Source organism: Portunus trituberculatus, chromosome 41 (assembly GCF_017591435.1).
Source record: "Portunus trituberculatus isolate SZX2019 chromosome 41, ASM1759143v1, whole genome shotgun sequence".
In the NCBI taxonomy this organism is placed as follows: domain Eukaryota; kingdom Metazoa; phylum Arthropoda; class Malacostraca; order Decapoda; family Portunidae; genus Portunus; species Portunus trituberculatus.
The window spans coordinates 20,780,545-20,800,532 of NC_059295.1; the positions used below are offsets into that span (position 1 = coordinate 20,780,545).

Genomic DNA, 19,988 nt, shown 5'->3' on the forward strand with positions numbered 1-19,988 from the left:
CCACCAGAGCAGCGAGGATAACGACGAGGAAGCTATAGTAGAGCGCGCCGGTAACATAACCATGCCCAGGAAAAACAGGAGAAAATCGTGGTGGCACGGAGATTATGTTATGTAATATTTTTCGTATGTTCCCGTTTCTATTTTCTTTTGTGCTTATGTTTTGTTTTGTTGTGTGTCATTTAACCGCGTTCGTCCCCAGAAATATCGTTCGTCCCCTGGGTTGATATATTGACAAATTTTTTGGTCGTCTCCCGAATTGTTCGTCCTTAGAGACGTTCGTCAAGCGAAGTTTTACTGTATATAATTTTGCCCTAGCCTAGCAGTGGAAAGTAGTTCGATTGTTTGTTTACATTTTTCTGGCATTGCAACGTTCCAAGGCTTCTCTTCCAAGTAGCAGCTGGTGAAGATGAGCAGCTCTGTTATTTATGAGTGGGCAAAGCTGTCTGAAGAGTTTCTCATAGGGAGCATTAAAGGCCAAAAATTGCAACGAAAAAATAGCAACAGCTTGCTGTGGGTGAAGGGGCCGCCATGTTTGTTTACAGTTGACAAATGTGAGAAAGGCAGAAGCAAGCTTGTGTGTGATGACCAGTGTCGACAAAAGTTGACGGTCTTCAGAAGGTTGACAGAAAAAGTTCATGGAAAAGTGTTATTGTGACGCCGCCTGCGATGCACAGGATAGCGTTGGTTTACACTTTTGCCTGGCGGGTTTGCGGCAAATTTGGTATGGCGGTGTATTTGACCAGGTGGGTGGCGCACGAGATATGAATGTCGAATTGGCGAGTCACTCGGTCGAACCTTGAGGATTGGGTATTAATTAACTGAGTTCAAATTGGCGATAATTCGAACTGCGAACAGTCGAATCGTGAGGATCCCTTGTAAATAGTGGTGTTCCACAGGGTTCTGTCTTGTTACCCACTCTCTTTCCATTGTTCAGTAATGATCTTAACCAAACTTCTTGCCCTATCCACTCTTACAGTGATGATACCACCCTACATCTTTTCATGTCCTTTCAGAGATGTCCAACCCTTCAGGAAGTCAACAGATCACACAGGGACGCCACAGGACACCTGATTTCTGATCTTTCTAAGATTTCCGATTGGGGTAGAGAAAATCTAGTAGTTTTCAGTGTCTCAAAAACTCAATTCCTCCATCTATCAACTCGACACAACCTTCCAGACAACTATCCCCTCTTCTTCAATGACACTCAACTGTCTCCCTCTTCAACACTGAATATCCTCAGTCTGTCCTTTACTCATAATCTTAACTGGAAATTTCACATCTCATCTCTTGCTAAAACAGCTTCTATGAAGTAAGGAGTTCTGTGGCGTCTCAACCAGTTTTTCTCGCCCCTCCAACTACTTACTCCGTACAAGGGCCTTATCCGCCCCTGTATAGAGTACTTTTTGCATGTTTGGGGAGGTTCCACTCACACAGTTTTATTAGATAGAGTGGAATCAAATGCTTTTCATCTCATCAACTCACCCTCCTCTGACTGATTGTCTTCAGCCTCTTTCTCACTGCCAAAATGTTGCATCTCTTGCTATCTTTTATCGCTATTTTCATGCTAAGTGCTCTATTGATCTTGATAACTGCATGCCTCCCCTCTTCCTGCAGCCTCGCTGCACAAGGCTTTCTTCTTCCTCTCATCCTTATTCTGTCCAACTCTGTAACACAAGAGTTAACCAGTACTCTCAATCGATCATGCCTTTCACTCGTAAACTCTGGTACTCCCTACCTGCTTCTGTATTTCCATCTTCTACGACTTGACTTCTTTTAAGAAGTCAAGTCAAGACATTTGCTCCCTAATTTGGTTAACCCTTCTTATTTTTTGAGAACCAGCAGTCAATGGGGCCTTTATTTATTTATTTATTTATTTATTTATTTTTATTATTTATTTATTTTTTTTTTTTTACATTGTGTTGCTCTTGGCTGGCCATACATAAAAAAAAAAGAAAGAAAGAAAAAGGCGTTTTCAGTAGCATCACCACAAGGCAAAACATGTTTGAGTTCACACTGAACAGGACGGTGCTGAGGACACTGTTGGTGCTGTCAGATGACCGTGTCACTTTGATCTCAATTCCTGGAAGAAATACACATCAGTCGCCTGAACTGGCGCTGTCATCAAGACATAAACACAGCAGCATGGTGGAAGAGTTTGGAGATTTATTCCTTGATGGGGAGTATTATAGGCCACTAGTGCTTCATCATTTGTATATACCAATGGCCGAGCAACACAATACTCCTCAAAAACTGGATCTTCAGTTCTTGGAAGATGAACAGTGATTTGATCTATGCGGGCTTGTTTTGAAGGTGTTCCATTGTAGAAGTATGGCTGCGGTTTTCTGACACCTATGTAATTGAATTACATTAACCCCTTCGCGCCAGATGTTAAAAAAGCCCGCCTGTATGATATACGGGTGGTAGTGCCGCGCGCCCGAGCGTGGGAAACTCGTGCAAGCTTGTCATACTTGTCGTCTTTGTGTATTGTGCTGCTATTTTTTAGTCATTATATCGCCTTCGAAGAGGAAAGTGGACGCTTCTCTCTTCGGAGAAAAAGAGAGAGAGAGAGAGAGAGTGTGACATTTGCTAATATTTTAGACACAAGCGGGATGCATGTAGCTTATCTTCCGAGAGGAAGAGGGGGAGGGAGGGAATGGAGAGGGAAACAAAGGGAGGAGAGAGAGAGATTAGAAAATTTGTTTTTGTATGTGTGTGTGTGTGTGTGTGTGTGTGTGTGTGTGTGTGTGTGTGTGTGTGTGTGTGTGTGTGTGTGTGTGTGGGAGAGGGGGAGGGAGGGAAGGGAGATGGGGAGAGAGGAAAGGGAGATGGGGAGAGAGAGAGAGAGAGAGAGATTGGAAGTCTATGCCATTGGGTAATTTTAGACACGTAGCTTATCTTTAGTGATTAGTGGAGACAAGGATGGTGGGAGGAGCACTAGGATTTCAAGGACAGCATACGGCGTGTGTAGTTGGTATCCAACACATTATACGGGACAACTGAACTGAAGAAAGCTCAGAAAAGAAATATGACGTCTACGTAGGCGTCACCGTATTTGCTACTGGGGCTTCATGACGCCCACATAGGCGTCACCGTAGTGAAGGGGTTAATACTTAGCAGAAAATGTACTTTACCATCATTCATTACTTTATGATATAAGAATTTGCAGCAATATTATCATTTTATTCACCAAATAATAGAAAAGTAACTCCACTATTATATCGAAGTCATGACTGGAAGCATAGAATCGGACAACACACAATGAGGAAGGATGGATGCGATATGTCCTTAACTATCCCCAGCTCATTAATTTATTTCAGGCTGTATGTTTGATACTGGCTTTCTCCAGTACGGCACACAATTTGTAAATTTAAATCTTCATCTATAGTACCCCTTTCCATGGCCTAAAACACATCTTACTATTCAGTCTTATTGAAATTGTAACTCTTTTTTTATCTCATTCCCTGAGGTTGATGGGGTTGCTCCACGCTGATTGGCTGAAAAGCGTTTGGCAAACAAGCTCAAACACTATGGAAAAGTGTTCGGAAACGTTTGCCTAAACTTGTCTCTGTTTGAATCTGTGTGCCCCCAGCCACACCACTACTGAAAATGCCTATACAGTAATATCTTGAGATACGAACGCCCTAACGTACAATTTTTTTTACATATGACGAAAAATTTCATAATTTACGCCTTGAAATACGAAGATATTGTTAAGATACGAATAGCCATCGGTAGGTGGCACAGCGATCGCTCGGCTACCTGCTTCCACCCGAACATTCAGCCCGTGTTGTGTATTGTTGTTCATCCTTTGTGCATGTATGCGTCTGTGCTCCTTGGCTGTGTGTATTTTTTTTCAAGTTTTGTGAACTCAAGACCCCCATGATCATGGGTCTTAAAAGTAAAAGTTTGGCGAGAAACACACAAAATAGCCTGTATTCACATACTACTTACACTTAGAAATTCAATAATCGAGTGAGTACAAATGGTGTTGTCCACAAGCAACTCTTCCTCTTTGCAATGCAAAAAACATAAGTCTCTAGATGTCATGGTTACCAAAATATCAAAGGTTGAATGAGGTGGTACCATCGGTGTACGTGGCTTTGCGTTCGATCAGGTTCAGCGGCCTTGGCTAGAGCAATAGAAAACGGGCCTTGTATCCTCTCTCTCTCTCTCTCTCTCTCTCTCTCTCTCTCTCTCTCTCTCTCTCTCTCTCTCTCTCTCTCTCTCTCTCTCCTGTTCTGATACCACTCTCATTCAAAAGTTGTCTCCCCATAACATGGCGAGAGACTCAAGGTATAGAAGTAAGGTACGTGGGAGAGGTGGCAGAATCAGACACAGTGAAATCACTGTTGCTCCCACCATCCATCGTTGGTGACACAGTGATGTAGAGCATATGTTTACTCCTGATGAGTGTTGCCAGCTCACAAGCAAAGAAAATAGCCAAAATATAACTGTAAAAAGCCTAAACGTCTATCGACGTGCCCCGAGTCTTGCGTGATGAATGTCTATCGATGTATCTTGAGCTTTGCAGGTTAAGTTGTTATTTTGGGCAATATAGTTAATTTATATCATGCATACAATAAACATTGTATTTATCTTATATTAAATCTATATTTGGTTGGTATTTAAAGCATGTTAATTTTTGGTGGGGGTAAATTCATATCACAAGAACGAATGAATTCTATTTCCATTAATTTCTATGGGAAATATTGATTTGATATTCAATTTTTTCGATATACAACAATCATCATGGAACGAATTAAATTTGTATGTCGATGTACCACTGTATTTAAAAAAAACTGGATACATATAGATATGGATACTGAATAGATTGAGCTTTGGCTCATACCCTGTACAGTACAATTAAGTAAATACCATAGCTGGGCACTTCCATACCGCGGTCCACACCTCCACTCCTCCATACCTGCGGACCACCAAACGAGGTGCAGAGGTCCGAAGTGCGAAAAAAATTTCAAAAGTGCAGAAGGAACAGGTATGGAAAGGCGACATTTTAAGTCCATACCTCCGCACTTGAGACGTGGGGAAAGACAAAATTTTAAGTCTGTACCTTCCACCTGAGACAGGCACAGAAAAACAAAATTTTGAATCTGTACTTCCGCATCTGAGATTTTCAAGGAAAAATTAAATAAATAAAGACGACAGTCTGCACTCTGTAGCATTACTTTCGGTCGTTTTGGGCAGTCTGTGCTACCAGGCATATTTCCCCGCCATTTGAGTGATGTCACTCATTCAGGTCTAAGCATGCTCCTCTCTCTCTCTCTCTCTCTCTCTCTCTCTCTCTCTCTCTCTCTCTCTCTCTCTCTCTCTCTCTCTCTCTCTCTCTCTCTCTCATGATGATGATGATGATGATAATAATAATAATAATGATAATGATAGTAATAAGTTACAATGACTTCCAGTTACTGCTAACCGCACATACATTACAATGATTGCAAGCATACATAATTCCCATTTTGTTATATATATATATATATATATATATATATATATATATATATATATATATATATATATATATATATATATATACAGGCAACCCCCGTTTAACGAAGGTTCACACAACGAAATTTCGCTACAACGAAGGTTTCATTTTACTACCATCTGCTCATTTAACGAACACCAAACTCGCTTTAACAAAGTTTTATCCAGGTAATTTTTTTCCAAATTTGAAAGCCCCACCATATCATGCAAGCTGACAGGCTTTTGAATACACCAGGAGCTGCTGGTACTAAGGCCTGCCTCAGGAAAAATCCTGGGACACCTATAGAATAAAAATCAAGATCAAGATCAAGCCTCTCGTAGACAACATGCGCAACACTCACTCCCCAGTCAAAACATAACAGCCTCAGCAGCAGCTTGTCTTCCCTAGCTCAACTTACCACCAAAACGCCCTGCAATTGGCCTAGTGTTCGTAAGACCAGGAAGTCTCTTACTCTCCAAATGAAGCTAGATATTATTCATAGACATGAGAGAGGCCAGAAAACTATAGCAGTGCTGGCCACTATCTTGACTCCATATTATACTGTCTCTATTTTCCAGTCAACAGACTCTATTAAGGAGGCTGGTGAGACTGTATCTTCCTTGCAAGCTAAAAGAACCACCTGAACTCTTGACTCTACAATGGATAAAATGGAAAGCCTTGTGGAAATGTGGTACATAAGTTTTGTATGCAGTACAATGATGCGCACTTTGTTTACATTCCACAGGTTGCTGGTTAGTGTCTTTCCCGTTTCACTCTTCCTTCCTTCATAAAGTTAAGATCATCAACATTATAAAGTTACATACATACATACATTAGCGTACATTATAATGACTTAAATTAAACTACCTAAATGTTTAACTTCATAATTTTACTTTCATTAAACCTTTTACTGTACTATGATGCACTCTCGCTTTGCTTACTCTCAATGGAAGTTCAAATCAGGGGTTAAACTTGTTATAATCGGTTCGCTTAACGAAGTTTCGCTTAACGAAGTGTTTTTAGAACGCCTGTATATAACCCCGTTAATATATATATGCCTATATATATATATATATATATATATACATACAGGCAACTCCCGTTTAACGAAGGTTCACACAACGAAATTTCGCTACAACGAAGGTTTCATTTTACTACCATCTGCTCGTTTAACGAACACCAAACTTGTTTTAACGAAGTTTTATCCTGGTAATTTTTTCCAAGTTTGAAAGCCCCACCATTATATGCAAGCCAACAGGTTTTTGAATACACCAGGAGCTGCCGATACTAAGGCCTGCCTCAGGAGAAATCCTGGGACACCTGTAGAGTCAAGGGCAAGATCAAGATCAAGCCTCTTGTGGACAACATGCACACCACTCACTCCCCCTGTTAAAAACATAGCAGTGTCACCAGCAGCTCATCCTCCCTCGCTCTAAATGCCACCAAAACGCCCTGCAATGTGGCCTAGCGTTCCTAAGAAGACCAGGAAGTCTCTTACTCTCGAAATGAAGCTGAATATTATTCACAGACACGAGAGGCGACAAAACTATAGTATTGCCCGCCACCATCTTGGCTCCATCTACTGTCTCAACTATTTTCAAGTCAGGAGACTCTAATAAGAAGGCTGGTAAGACCGTATCTTCCTTGCAAGTTAAAAGAACCACCTGAACTCGTGACTCTACAATGGATAAAATGGAAGGCCAATTGTGGAAATGTGGTACATGTTTTGTATGCGGTACAATGATGCGGCCTTATTTTTTTATTTATTTATTTTTTATTTATTTATTATTTTTATTTATATATATACATTTGTTTACATTCCACAGGTTGCCGGTTAGTCTTTCCCGTTTCACTCTCCCTCCCTTCATAAATTTAAGATCATCAACATTATAAATTTACGTACATACATACATTAGTGTACATTAAAATGACTTAGATTAAACTGCCTAAATGTTTAACTTCATAATTTTGATTTTCATTAAACCTTTCACTGTACTATGATGCACTCTCACTTATGTTTACTCTCAATGGAAGTTCAAGTCAGGGGTTAAACTTGTCATAATCGGTTCGCTTAACGAAGTTTCACTTAACGAAGTGTTTTCTAGGAATGTAACCCCTTCGTTAAGCAGGGGTTGCCTATATATATATATATATATATATATATATATATATATATATATATATATATATATATATATTTGGAGCTGATGTATTATTGACTTGTATTTGTTTTATTTTTTGAGGTGCGGGACTAGATTTTTCGGGCGCTCTTATAGTTTTGGGTGCGGTACCGGACTGAGGGAAAAAATTTTAGGTGCGGACTATCTGTGTTTTGAGGTCCAGAGGAGCGGTACCAGACTACCCGATATCCATTAACGTTCCTACCTCTGGTAAATATACAAGTAGCAAACTGTCTATCTGATGCCTTGCTTCCTGGACTGTCTTTCAAGAACCTGGCAACTAGATTCTCTCTCTCTCTCTCTCTCTCTCTCTCTCTCTCTCTCTCTCTCTCTCTCTCTCTCTCTCTCTCTCTCTCTCTCTCTCTCTCCTTGCATAAATACTTTAACAAGTCATTCAACATGGCTTTCCATGTCCAGGTCTCAAATCCATAATCAATTATAGTAAGAAAATGTTCCTTGAAACTCCTTACATCAATATACACTCCCTGTTATATTCCTACTTTTCACACCCTTCTCTCATCTCTTTTCATTTAACCATGTTTACCAAGCATTGTTCCCAGATACTAAAACTCATTCATCTCCATTTTCTATTCCCATAACCACCTACAGTATTTAGTACCAACTTGTTTGACAATGAGTAATTTAGAATTGCTGCAGCTCTAAACTTTTGTCAAGTTGAAGCACTTCATGGTGGGATAATGTAATGTATGCTTTTTAATTTCTCTTAGAGACACATTTTCTCTAATTGAAGCCTTCTCCACATATGAGTCACTTGCCAGGTATGATGGTGAATTAGTAGTAGTGTATAAGTATATAAAGGAGGGAAGTGGGAAAGAGGTCCACCCTGAATAACTAACGATGGGATGTGTACAGGTTCAAGTGTTTATTTCTTTATCACTCTTCAGTTTTTCATTATTATTATTATTAATATTACTATTATTATTATTATTATTATTATTATTATTATTACTCTTATTGTTGGTATTATTATTATTGAAATAATTTCAGGTATTGTTATTATTTGTAAACTACTACTACTACTACTACTACTACTACAATAGCTGCTGATACTACTATTACTAATAAGAAGAGTAAGAATGTTGCTGCTGCTATTATCTACAAGTCGTTTGTGTTCATCTTCAGTATTTCTTAGAGCATTCTCTCTCTCTCTCTCTCTCTCTCTCTCTCTCTCTCTCTCTCTCTCTCTCTCTCTCTCTCTCTCTCTCTCTCTCTCTCTTCTATTCTCTTCTCTTCTATTCTATTCTCTTTTCTCTCTTTTCCAAGATTTTGCCAGTCTTTTCAATCTGAGAAAGTTTATTATTTTGGTGTAGGTCTTTCAATTCCTAGAAATTAGCACTTTTATACAATCACTCACAGTATGTAATACTGTAGGAGGACTATAGCAGAAATTTGTTTAGATTGAAGAATTGTTAGAGTGGAGATGGGAGCTTAATAAGATGAATGTCGTACCTCAAGTGCCAAATTTTGTGTGATGCATCTTTTGTTTTTTTTATTTGAGTTGCCAAAAATGTAGAAAATCATGTGTGGGCACATCCATAATATTTAATAAGTATTTTCTCCATTGAAATGCCATCAATCCACTCCAGCCTTCCCAAAAAGCTTTGCTAATTTTTTACATGTTTTTAGGTAAGAAAAAAACATTTATAGGTAATGAACATAATGAAACATAACAAGAGAGAATATAAATAGATAAGCTACTTTTATAAAGTATATTTATATCAGAGGGGGTGCATTCCACAGGATGTTACCCTGTCACATCTTGTCACCCTCCCTTGCTTGAGACTGTCCATCAGCTGGAGTGCACAAATATAGCCACCCACAGAAGACTGGCTGCTCTATTATTCACAGAAGAGCTCATTGATGACCCTGCAAACATTAATCATAGAATAAATTAAGTTTTAAGTAAGCAAGAGAGAGAGAGAATTGAGGCTGTAGATGTTTGTTTACATTGTTCATATCCATAGGGTTAGGCATGGGTGGAGGAGGTAGACAGAGATGGGAAAAGTTTGTCACACATTTTCATTTACATACATATGTATACTTTATCAATGCATGAAAAACTTACATAAATAAAATAAAAGGTGTATTTAATGTTCCTACCTTGGAGGTAGACGTTTGCGGTTAATGGAGGTGGATAGTGAAGGAGGGAGGGAGCATGGGATGCAAATGCCATTCATATGTAAAAATAAAATATAAACTAAAACTACGTTTTCTTTAAACAAAAAAAAGCTAAGTAAATAGTGCAAAAATTATAAAAGAACAATCACAGTGGAATAAGTGTTAGTTCGCCATGCTAGGGGAGAAAAGACCTCGGTGATTGTCTGTGATTGTCCATACGACAGGACTGAGGGAGAGCATGCTTCGTATCGTCAGAGCTAATGAAATGAGAGCATGTGTTTGTATTGTTTCCGTGACAGTGATGTATTATTTTTTATTTATTTATTTATTTATTTATTTATTTTATTTTATTTTTTTTATTTATTTATTTTTTTTTATTTATTTTTTTTTTAAGTTTGAGTAACAAATTTCCCAAAAAAGACAGACTTTCCCAGTGGCTAAGAATGTAACTCCCCATTACCATTGTTTCCAATGGGAAATGTATGTTTGAATAACGCATCATCTCCAGGAACCTAACCCTCACATTAATCGAGAGTTGACTGACTGTGTGTGTGTGTATTTACCTAGTTGTAGTTTTACAGGGCCTGGGCTTTATGCTCGTGTGGTCCCGTCTCCATATCTACACTTATCCAATTTTTCTTTAAAACTATGTACACTCTTTGCTGACACCACTTCCTCACTCAAACTGTTCCAAGTCTCAACACATCTTTGCAGGAAACTAAATTTTTTAACATCTCTCAGACATCGTTCCTTCCTTAGTTTCTTACTATGCGATCTTGTGCTTCTAAAGTCATATTCTTCTCTCAGGATCAGTTTCTCATTATCCATTTCATCCATTCCGTTAATCAATTTATAAACTTTATACACTTGTGTGTGTGTGTGTGTGTGTGTGTGTGTGTATATATATATATATATATATATATATATATATATATATATATATATATATATATATATATATATATATATAGTCCTAAAGTATCTGATTTATCTGATATCTGGCTTATTTGGGTCTGATTTAAACTGTTTACTGTAATGCATATGTATTGCTTATAGTAGTCTTACCTTTATAAGATTAGAGTGGCACAAAAGCCATTCATGTGTGATAATTGTATTTTGATTTTGTGACATTTGATTGTTGTTGATCATCTTCGTAATTTTATGTAAGGAAAGACTAAAAACTTAAAAAGGGTTTATAATCTTCAGATGTAACATATCTTGGGGTAGAGAACCTCCCAGAAGCAGTGTTGGAATCTATCCGGCCATCTACTTGCCTCATCACAGTCATGTTGGCTAACAATGAGACTGGCATCATGTTTTCTGTTGCGCACATTGGCAGGTGAGACTGATTTGGTAATGTAACAAAAATAGTCATTAAAACTTGTAGATATTGAAATATTATCAGAAACCAATTTTCTGTCTGATATTAGTGATGCCAGACTGGTTTTCCTTCATTTTTCCTATTATGTCATTGATAACTTTCCTTGTACCTTTTGCATCATCAGATTTTCTCTCTCTCTCTCTCTCTCTCTCTCTCTCTCTCTCTCTCTCTCTCTCTCTCTCTCTCTCTCTCTCTCTCTCTCTCTCTCTCTCTCAGTGCTTAATTGGGATAGTTTTTTTTTCTGACTACATTACCAAAATTAAAGTATGTAATTAAATATTTCAAAAGATCTCTTGTAAGATAGTGGCCATATCAGTTCAGTTTTTGGAATTTATTGTGTTGCTTAATGGAATATTAAATTGCTGTAGTGATATATATAGCTTGTATTTATCACGTTTTTTCTTGATTTTCTATTCTTTAAGAGGAAAATGTTTAGCATAAAATGAAGGAAATGCATTCATGTAAATATCAAAGTCACTGTTGATATCCTCAACTATCTCAATTTCCAGTCAAATCTAGTCTAAGTCTGATTAGAACAAGTCAAGGAAATCGATCATTACTATATATAATCCCCCTTTTTCATTATGGTTTGAATTACAGAGGCTGGTGTCAGTTAATATAAATGATGAAAACGGTGGAATATGGTCTCGTATGGAACTGTAAATGATGCATGCCACTTGTCTAATATTCTAACTCATTTGTCCATATGTGATCATTAATGGAAGCTGATGTGTACATCAGTTTTGTGGATTTTGTTGTGGCAAGAAAAGTGCTTGAAATTAGTTTTATTTAATCTAATTCAATTTAATTTCAGCCATAGGATAATTTCAATGCATTGGGGTTTTAATTGTTAGAGAGAGGCTCAACTTATCTCGGAATAAGATAAAGCAAATTGAAGTAGTTAGGCTTATAAAAAATCCACTGATCCTCCATCTTTTTCTTCAAGGTTATTAGCAGAAGTTAATAAGAAGAGAGAAAATGAGGGCTTGTTCAAGGTTCTCCTACATACAGATGCTGCACAAGCCATCGGGAAGGTTCCTGTTGATGTCACAGATCTCAACATTGACTACTTAACAATAGTGGGACACAAGGTTTGTAATATTTCATTCTCTTGAGTTATGGAAAATAATTGTTTTGAATTTACAAATTGGCTGAAGTATGGTGAAGGTTTAAATTTCCTACTTTGTCTTTTTGTCTATCATGTAGCTATGATAAACACTATTTAACAACTGTGGGGACACCACATATCCTTGTTACACTTATGTTACTTAAAAACTTTCTCAAGGCTCTTAATCACATATGAAATATACTTGGTAAAAGTGTAAACACAATATATATATATATATATATATATATATATATATATATATATATATATATATATATATATATATATATATATATATAACCTTGAAAGTTGATAAGTTGATATAATGCTTACACTCTGCAGTATTATGGGCCTCGGATTGGTGCGCTTTATATCCGTGGGCTTGGACACAAGACTCCAGTCTATCCCCTCTTCTATGGAGGAGGGCAAGAACGGGGATACCGGCCTGGCACAGAGAACACTCCCATGATTGCTGGCCTGGGGCGTGCATCACTCTTGGTTCACAACAATGTTCAAGACTACTATACATCAATGAAGAAAACAAGAAACTACATGGAAAGACAGTTAAAGGTAGAATAACAATTGAAAATTTCATATACATAGAGAACTAAGGATTGGTCCAGAGTTGCAGAACAGTTAAGGAAAAGTCCAAAAGTTAAATGCCCAAGAATCTTTAAAGAAAAAGTTGCTTTTATTATCAGTTATTAAGAAAATATATGCATTCCAGAGTATACTTATTAAGGGATAAAAGTTGAGTTTTACAGATGTAAGGATTAGTATGAGAAAAATATTAGAGATTGACTGCATAATAGGTAATGGTACAATTAATCTAAATAAGTACTGTAATCACTTGTGCTTCTTTTTTTTTTTTTTTTTTTTTTCATATTGCAGAAAGTATTTGGCAATCAAGTCAAAATCAACTGTGTAGATCCATGCATACCAATGGACCCAGAAGCTTGTTCAGTGCCTCCCCGCGGCCCCAAGCAGCAGCACTTTATCTTTCCACGTCTCCCAAACACATCCTCCGTCTCCTTCTACTATAGACAGGTGTGATGGCATGTGTGTGTATTTACCTAATTGTATTTACCTAATTGTAACATACGGGAAAAGAGCTATGCTCGTGTTGTCCCGTCTCCATATCTATTAATGTCCAGCTTTTTCTTAAAATCATGAATATTCCTTGCGTTGACCACTTCCACGTCTAAACTATTCCATGCTTCCACCCTTCTATGAGGGAAGCTATATTTTTTCACATCTCTCCTATAAGTGGCCATTTTAGTTTTTCCCATGCCCTCTCGACATTCTTCCATTCCACATACACAGATCTTCCCTATCCATTTTTTCCATGCCAATCATCACTCTGTATATTGCTATCAGGTCTCCCTTTCTTCTGTTTTCCAGGGTTGGAAGTTGCATTCTTTTCAGTCTGTCTTCATAAGTCAAATCTCTTAAGTCAGGCACCATTTTCGTTGCAGCCCTCTGTACTTTCTCTAGTTTCCTTATGTGTTTCTTTAAGTTCGAGCCCACTGTATTGTTGCATATTCAAGCCTCGGTCTTATCATTGCAGTAATTATTTTCTTCATCATTTCTTCATCTAGATATACTGAACGCCACTCTTATGTTCCTCAATAAGTTCAATACTTCTCCAATTATTTTGTTTATATGTCTCTCTGGCGATAGGTCATTGGTAATTGTCACCCCAAGGTCTTTTTCTTCATGACTGGTTTTATGTCTTCATTTCCTATCTTGTACATACTCCTGATTCTTCTTTCACTCTTGCCAAACTCTATTTTCTTGCATTTTGTCGTGTTGAACTCCATTTGCCATGTACAGCTCCATTTCCATATTCTGTCCAAGTCTTCCTGGAGTAGTTCGCAATCTTTGTCACATCTCACTTTTCGTAACAATTTTGCATCGTCTGCAAATAGGCTCACATAACTGGACACCCCATCCACCATGTCATTTATGTAGACTGCACACACATTGTGTGTGTGTGTGTGTATATATATATATATATATATATATATATATATATATATATATATATATATATATATATATATATATATACATACAGGCAACCCCGTTTAACGAAGGGTTACATTCCTAAAAACACTTAAGCGGAATTTCGTTTTAACCGATTATAACAAGTTTAACCCCTGACTTAAACTTCCATTGAGAGTAAGCAAAGCGAGAGTGCATCATAGTACGGTGAAAGGTTTAATGAAAGTAAAAATTATGAAGTTTAACATTTAGGCAGTTAAATTTAATTTAAGTCATTATAATGTACACTAATGTATGTATGTATGTAGCTTTATAATGTTGATCTTAAATTTATGAAGGGAGGGAGAGTGAAGCGGGAAAGACACTAACCGGCAACCTGTGGAATGTAAACAAAGGGCGCATCATTGTACTGCATACAAAACTTATGTACCACATTTCCACAAGGCTTTCCATTTTATCCATTGTAGAGTCACGAGTTCAGGCAGTTCTTTTAGCTTGCACGGAAGATATAGTCTCACCAGCCTTCTTAATAATCTGCTGACTTGAAAATAGTAGAGACAGTAGATGGAGTCAAGATGGTGTCGAGCAATGCTATAGTTTTCTCACCTCTCTCGTGTCTGTGAATAATATCCAGCTTCACTTCAAGAGTAAGAGACTTCCTGGTCTTCTTAGGAATGCTAGGCCACATTGCAAGGAGTTTTGGTGGTAAGTTGAGCGAGTGAAGACGAGCTGCTGCTGACGCTGTTATAGGAGTGAGCAGATGGTAGTAAAATGAAACCTTCATTGTAGCAAAATTTCGTTGTGTGAACCTTCGTTAAACGGGGGTTGCCTGTATATATACAGTAATACTCCACTTAACGAATAGGATAGGGTGTGTCAAAGCTTTTCGTTGAGCGGAAATTCGTTAAGCGGACGTAATTTTCCCATAGGAAATAATGAAAATAGGGGGATGCGTTCTGGGCTGGTCTCCAACATACCACATGGGTGGAGAAATATATATATATATATATATATATATATATATATATATATATATATATATATATATATATATATATATATATATATATATATATATATATATATATATATATATATATATATATATATATATATATATATATATATATATATATATATATATATATATATACAGGCAATCCCCGTTTAACGAAGGTTCACACAATGAAATTTCGCTACAACGAAGGTTTCGTTTTACTACCATCTGCTCGTTTAACGAACACCAAACTCGCTTTAACGAAATTTCATCCAGGTAATATTTTCCAAATTTGAAAGCCCCACCGTATAATGCAAGCTGACAGGCTTTTGAATACACTAGGAGCTACTGGTACTAAGGCCTGCCTCAGGAGATATCCTGAGACACCTGTAGAATAAAGATCAAGATCAAGCTTCTCGTGGACAACACAGGCGCTGCCGATACAAAGGCCTGACTCAGAAGAAATTCTGCATCACCTGTAGCATCAAGATTAAGATCAAGATCATGCACACCACTCACTCCCCAGTCAAAACATATCAGCGTCACCAGCAGCTCATCTTCCCTAGTTCAACTTGCCACCAAAACGCCCTGCAATGTGGCCTAACGTTCCTAAGAAGACCAGGAAGTGTCTTACTCTCGAAGTGAAGCTGGGTATTATTCACAGATAAGAGAGAGGCCAGAAAACTAATAACATTGCTTGACTCCATCTACTGTCTACTATTTTCAAGTCAGCAGACTCTATTAAGAAGGCTGGTGAGACTGCATCTTCCTTGAAAGCTAAAAGAACCACCTGAACTCGTGACTCTACAATGGATAAAATGGAAAGCCTTGTGGAAATGTGGTAAGTAAGTTTTGTATGCGGTACCATGATGTGCACTTTGTTTACATTCAACAGGTTGTCGGTTAGTGTATTTCCCGTTTCACTCTCCCTCCCTTCATAAAGTTAAGATCATCAACATTGTAAAGTTACGTACATACATACATTAGTGTACATTATAATGACTTAAACTACCTAAATGTATAACTTCATAATTTTTACTTTCATTAAACCTTTTACTGTACTATGATGCACTCTTGCTTTGCTTACTCTCAATGGAAGTTCAAATCAGGGATTAAACTTGTTATAATCGGTTCGCTTAACGAAGTTTCGCTTAACGAAGTGTTTTTTAGGAACATAACCCTTCCGTTAAGCGGGGATTGCCTGTATATATATATATATATATATATATATATATATATATATATATATATATATATATATATATATTTTTTTTTTTTTACCCATTTGGTATGTTGGGGACCAGCCCAGAACACATCCCCCCTATTTCCATTATTTCCTATGGGAAAGTTACGTCCGCTTAACAAATTTCCACTCTACAAACTGCATTGAAACCCCCTATCCTGTTCGTTAAGCAGAGTATTACTGTATATATATATATATATATATATATATATATATATATATATATATATATATATATATATATGCAGTAAGTCCTCGTTTTATACTAGAAATGCGTTCCTCAAAAAGCTATTGTAAACCGAAGTTAGTGTAAACCGAACCTGATTTAACATGTATTAGATAGGAATACGTTCCAGCTCAGTATGAAAGTCGATCGAAAAAAGTAAACAGACATCCATCTCAACCTTCAAGGTTTCAATAATAGACAGCACCTTTTCTGAAATGAGGCTCAACGAGATTGGAGCATGCTTGCGTGTTTGGCTGTCTATCCAAATTTTATGTAAACCCTCCATCCAATCCATAATTGGATCCCGATGTTTTGTCAGCAATTTTACCTGCAGGCTTGAAGCATTAGCTGCTGCCTCCTTAACACTTAAAGCTTTCCTCAAAACAGTAGCAACTGTTGACTGTGGTAAATTCAGGGAACGGCTTATGGCTGACGAGCCTTCCCCAAGTTCTTTTCTCTTGACTATATCAAGCTTTGTTTCCAAGGTTAAAATTTTCCTGGCTCTTTTAACCTTACTCACTTCTTCACCAAGATTCAAATTACATTTCGGTGACATTTTGGACAAGAATTGGTCTTAAATGTAGAGAATAATGTAAGTAAATCACCAAGCACAGTCTCACTATTATTCGTCGTGGTGGCGCGAAAGTGACTGGTTTGTTGTTGGTCCGACTTGGTCGCAGTGCAGCGCCACAATCACAGGCGGCAGGAATTTCAAATATCGTATGTGGGATTTTTTTTTAATCGTAAATTGAATAAATGGTAGTAATTGTCAATTATCGTATCTGCGAATTTAGCGTATACTAAACTAGTGTAAAACGAGGACTTACTGTATATATATATATATATATATATATATATATATATATATATATATATATATATATATATATATATATACAGTAAGTCCTCGTTATACAGTACATATGCATTCCTGAAAACCTTACCGCATATTGAATTTACCATGTACCGAACCCATTATAACATGTAATAATAGGGAATGCGTTCCAGCACGTCAAAAGTCACCCCTATTGAAATGAAAATACTTGAAAATAATCATTAAAAAAAATAATAAAAAAGTAAAGTACTGCACAAAAGAAATAAACAAAATGTTTTTATTTATCTTTCAATCGCCATGTATTCTATCAGATGATGTCCTTCCCGAGGCTAAGGGACAGTAGGGATTTCAGCCCTTACTCATTTTCTGCTGAGTGGGCAGATGAGGATAAGACGTCGTCATCTGCACTGTTGGAAGCAGATGTAGAAGGGCTCGCTGTAGTAGGGTTGGCATGTTTCAATGGTTTGAAGAAGGGGGATATTGAGGAAGGGCCAGCTCTAGCAGGGTCGGCAGGTGTGACTGGCTTGAAGAACGAGTAGATGGAGGTCTGTTTGGTTTTTCTTGTTTTTTCATCATAGATTTCTTGATAATTCTTGACACTTTTCTCTACATCATGAGCACTTTGCTACTCCTGGCAGGATTTGGGTGACGTTCCTTCAGGGTTTCCAGAGCTTTTTCTATACCACCGAGACATTCTCTAAGAGTTTTGATATCCAGGCCACGCACAGGTTCTTCTTCCTCGTCTCCCTCTTGTTCTGCCTCCTGTGATGCCTTGTCTAACTATAAGTTCATCATTTGAGAGAGATTCAGCATGGCTTTCCAAAAGATCTTGAACATCATCATCATCATCAACTTCATCGAAGCCAGCCCTATGGCACAGATTTACTGTCATTTCTGATCACACCAATGTCATCTTCAGCAAAGCCTGGTAAGTCATGTGCACATTCTGGCCATACTTTATTCCACGCCAAACTCATGGTAGATGTCTTCACTTCGTCCCAAGATGACTTGATGTTATCTAAAGTGTGCTTGATGTTATACTACTTCCATGAATTACTGATAGTGGGCTTGCCAGGCTCATCTGTGCCCTTTATCAGTTACTGCATGGTTTGCCTCTGGTAGTAGGCTTTTAGTATTTGCCATGATTATTATGAATATATTTGTGCTAACAATAGACCCTTTAATATTCCATTTATTCATCTAATTAGTAATGCATGTAAGTAATATGTAATGCAGTTAAAAAAGGGGGAAGAAGAGATAACAGGCTCCAAGGGTGGTCAAGTTAAAGTCAGTACTGTGAGTGGCGGGGAGGTGTGGCGTGGATGACGTCATCACCCCTGCTCTTCCCCCCCTCCACGGTGGGCCCTCTCAGATGACATGAGCGGATACCATATCTGTGAATTTTTCTTACCGTATATCGAATTGAGGGTAGTAATTTCAAAATACCGTAACTATGAATTTAACGGATAAAGAACTACCGTATAACGAGGACTTACTGTATGTATATATACATACAGGTAACCCCTGCTTAACGAACAGGTTACATTCCTTAAAAACTGTTCGTTGTGTGAATTTTCGTTCAGCTAACCAATTATAACAAGTTTGACCCCTGACTTGAACTTCCATTGAGAGTAAACAAAGCAAGAGTGCATCCTAGTACACTAAAAGATTTAATGAAAGTAAAAATTATGAAGTTAAACATTGAAGGAGTTTAATTGAAGACTAAGTCATTATAATGTACACTAATGTATATACATAAGTAACTTTATAATGCTGATGATCTTAAATTTATGAAGGGAGGGAGAGTGGAGTGGGAAAGACACTAGCTGGCAACCTGTGGAATGTAAACAAAAGGCGTTTTCAGTAGCGTCACCGCAAGGCGAAACATGTTTGAGTTCATGCTGAGTAGGACAGTGCTGAGGACACCGTCGGTGGTGCCAGACGACCGTGTCACTGTGATCTCAATCCCTGGGAGAAGTTATCGTACACATCAGTCGCCTGAGCCAGCACTGTGGTCAAGATGTAAACACAGCAGCATAGTGGAAGAGTTTGGAGATTTATTCCTTGATGGGGAGTATTATAGGTCACCAGTGTTTCATCATTTGTATATGCCGAGGGCCGAGCAGCACAATACTCATAAAAAACAACAGGTCTTCAGTCCTGGAAGTGGTTTGATCTACACGGGCTTGTTTTGAAGGTGTTCCATTGTAGATGTATGGCTGCGGTTTTCTGACGCCTATATAATTGAATTACGTCAATAATTAGCAGATAATCTATTTTTACCATCATTCATTACTTTATGAAATAAGGATTTGCAAAAATATTATCATTTTTTCACCTGAAAATAGAAAAGTAACTCCATTATTGTATCGAAGTCACGACTAGAAGTATGG

At 37.6% G+C, this 19,988-nt stretch overlaps 1 protein-coding gene across 4 annotated transcripts in view; it reads left to right on the plus strand.

Moving 5' to 3' along the window:
- Positions 1 to 19,988, plus strand: part of LOC123516920 (selenocysteine lyase-like) — a 60,906-nt gene that overhangs the window by 12,954 nt on the left and 27,964 nt on the right. For all 4 annotated transcript variants that reach the window (XR_006678340.1, XM_045276690.1, XM_045276688.1 and 1 more), the window contains exons 3-6: positions 11,008 to 11,140; positions 12,129 to 12,273; positions 12,633 to 12,860; positions 13,182 to 13,337. Coding sequence is in view for 3 of the 4 variants with exons in the window: in XM_045276690.1 (XP_045132625.1) it covers positions 11,008 to 11,140; positions 12,129 to 12,273; positions 12,633 to 12,860; positions 13,182 to 13,337 (662 nt within the window). In the remaining variant the exon portion in view is untranslated. The remainder of the gene's footprint in view (positions 1 to 11,007; positions 11,141 to 12,128; positions 12,274 to 12,632; positions 12,861 to 13,181; positions 13,338 to 19,988) is intronic.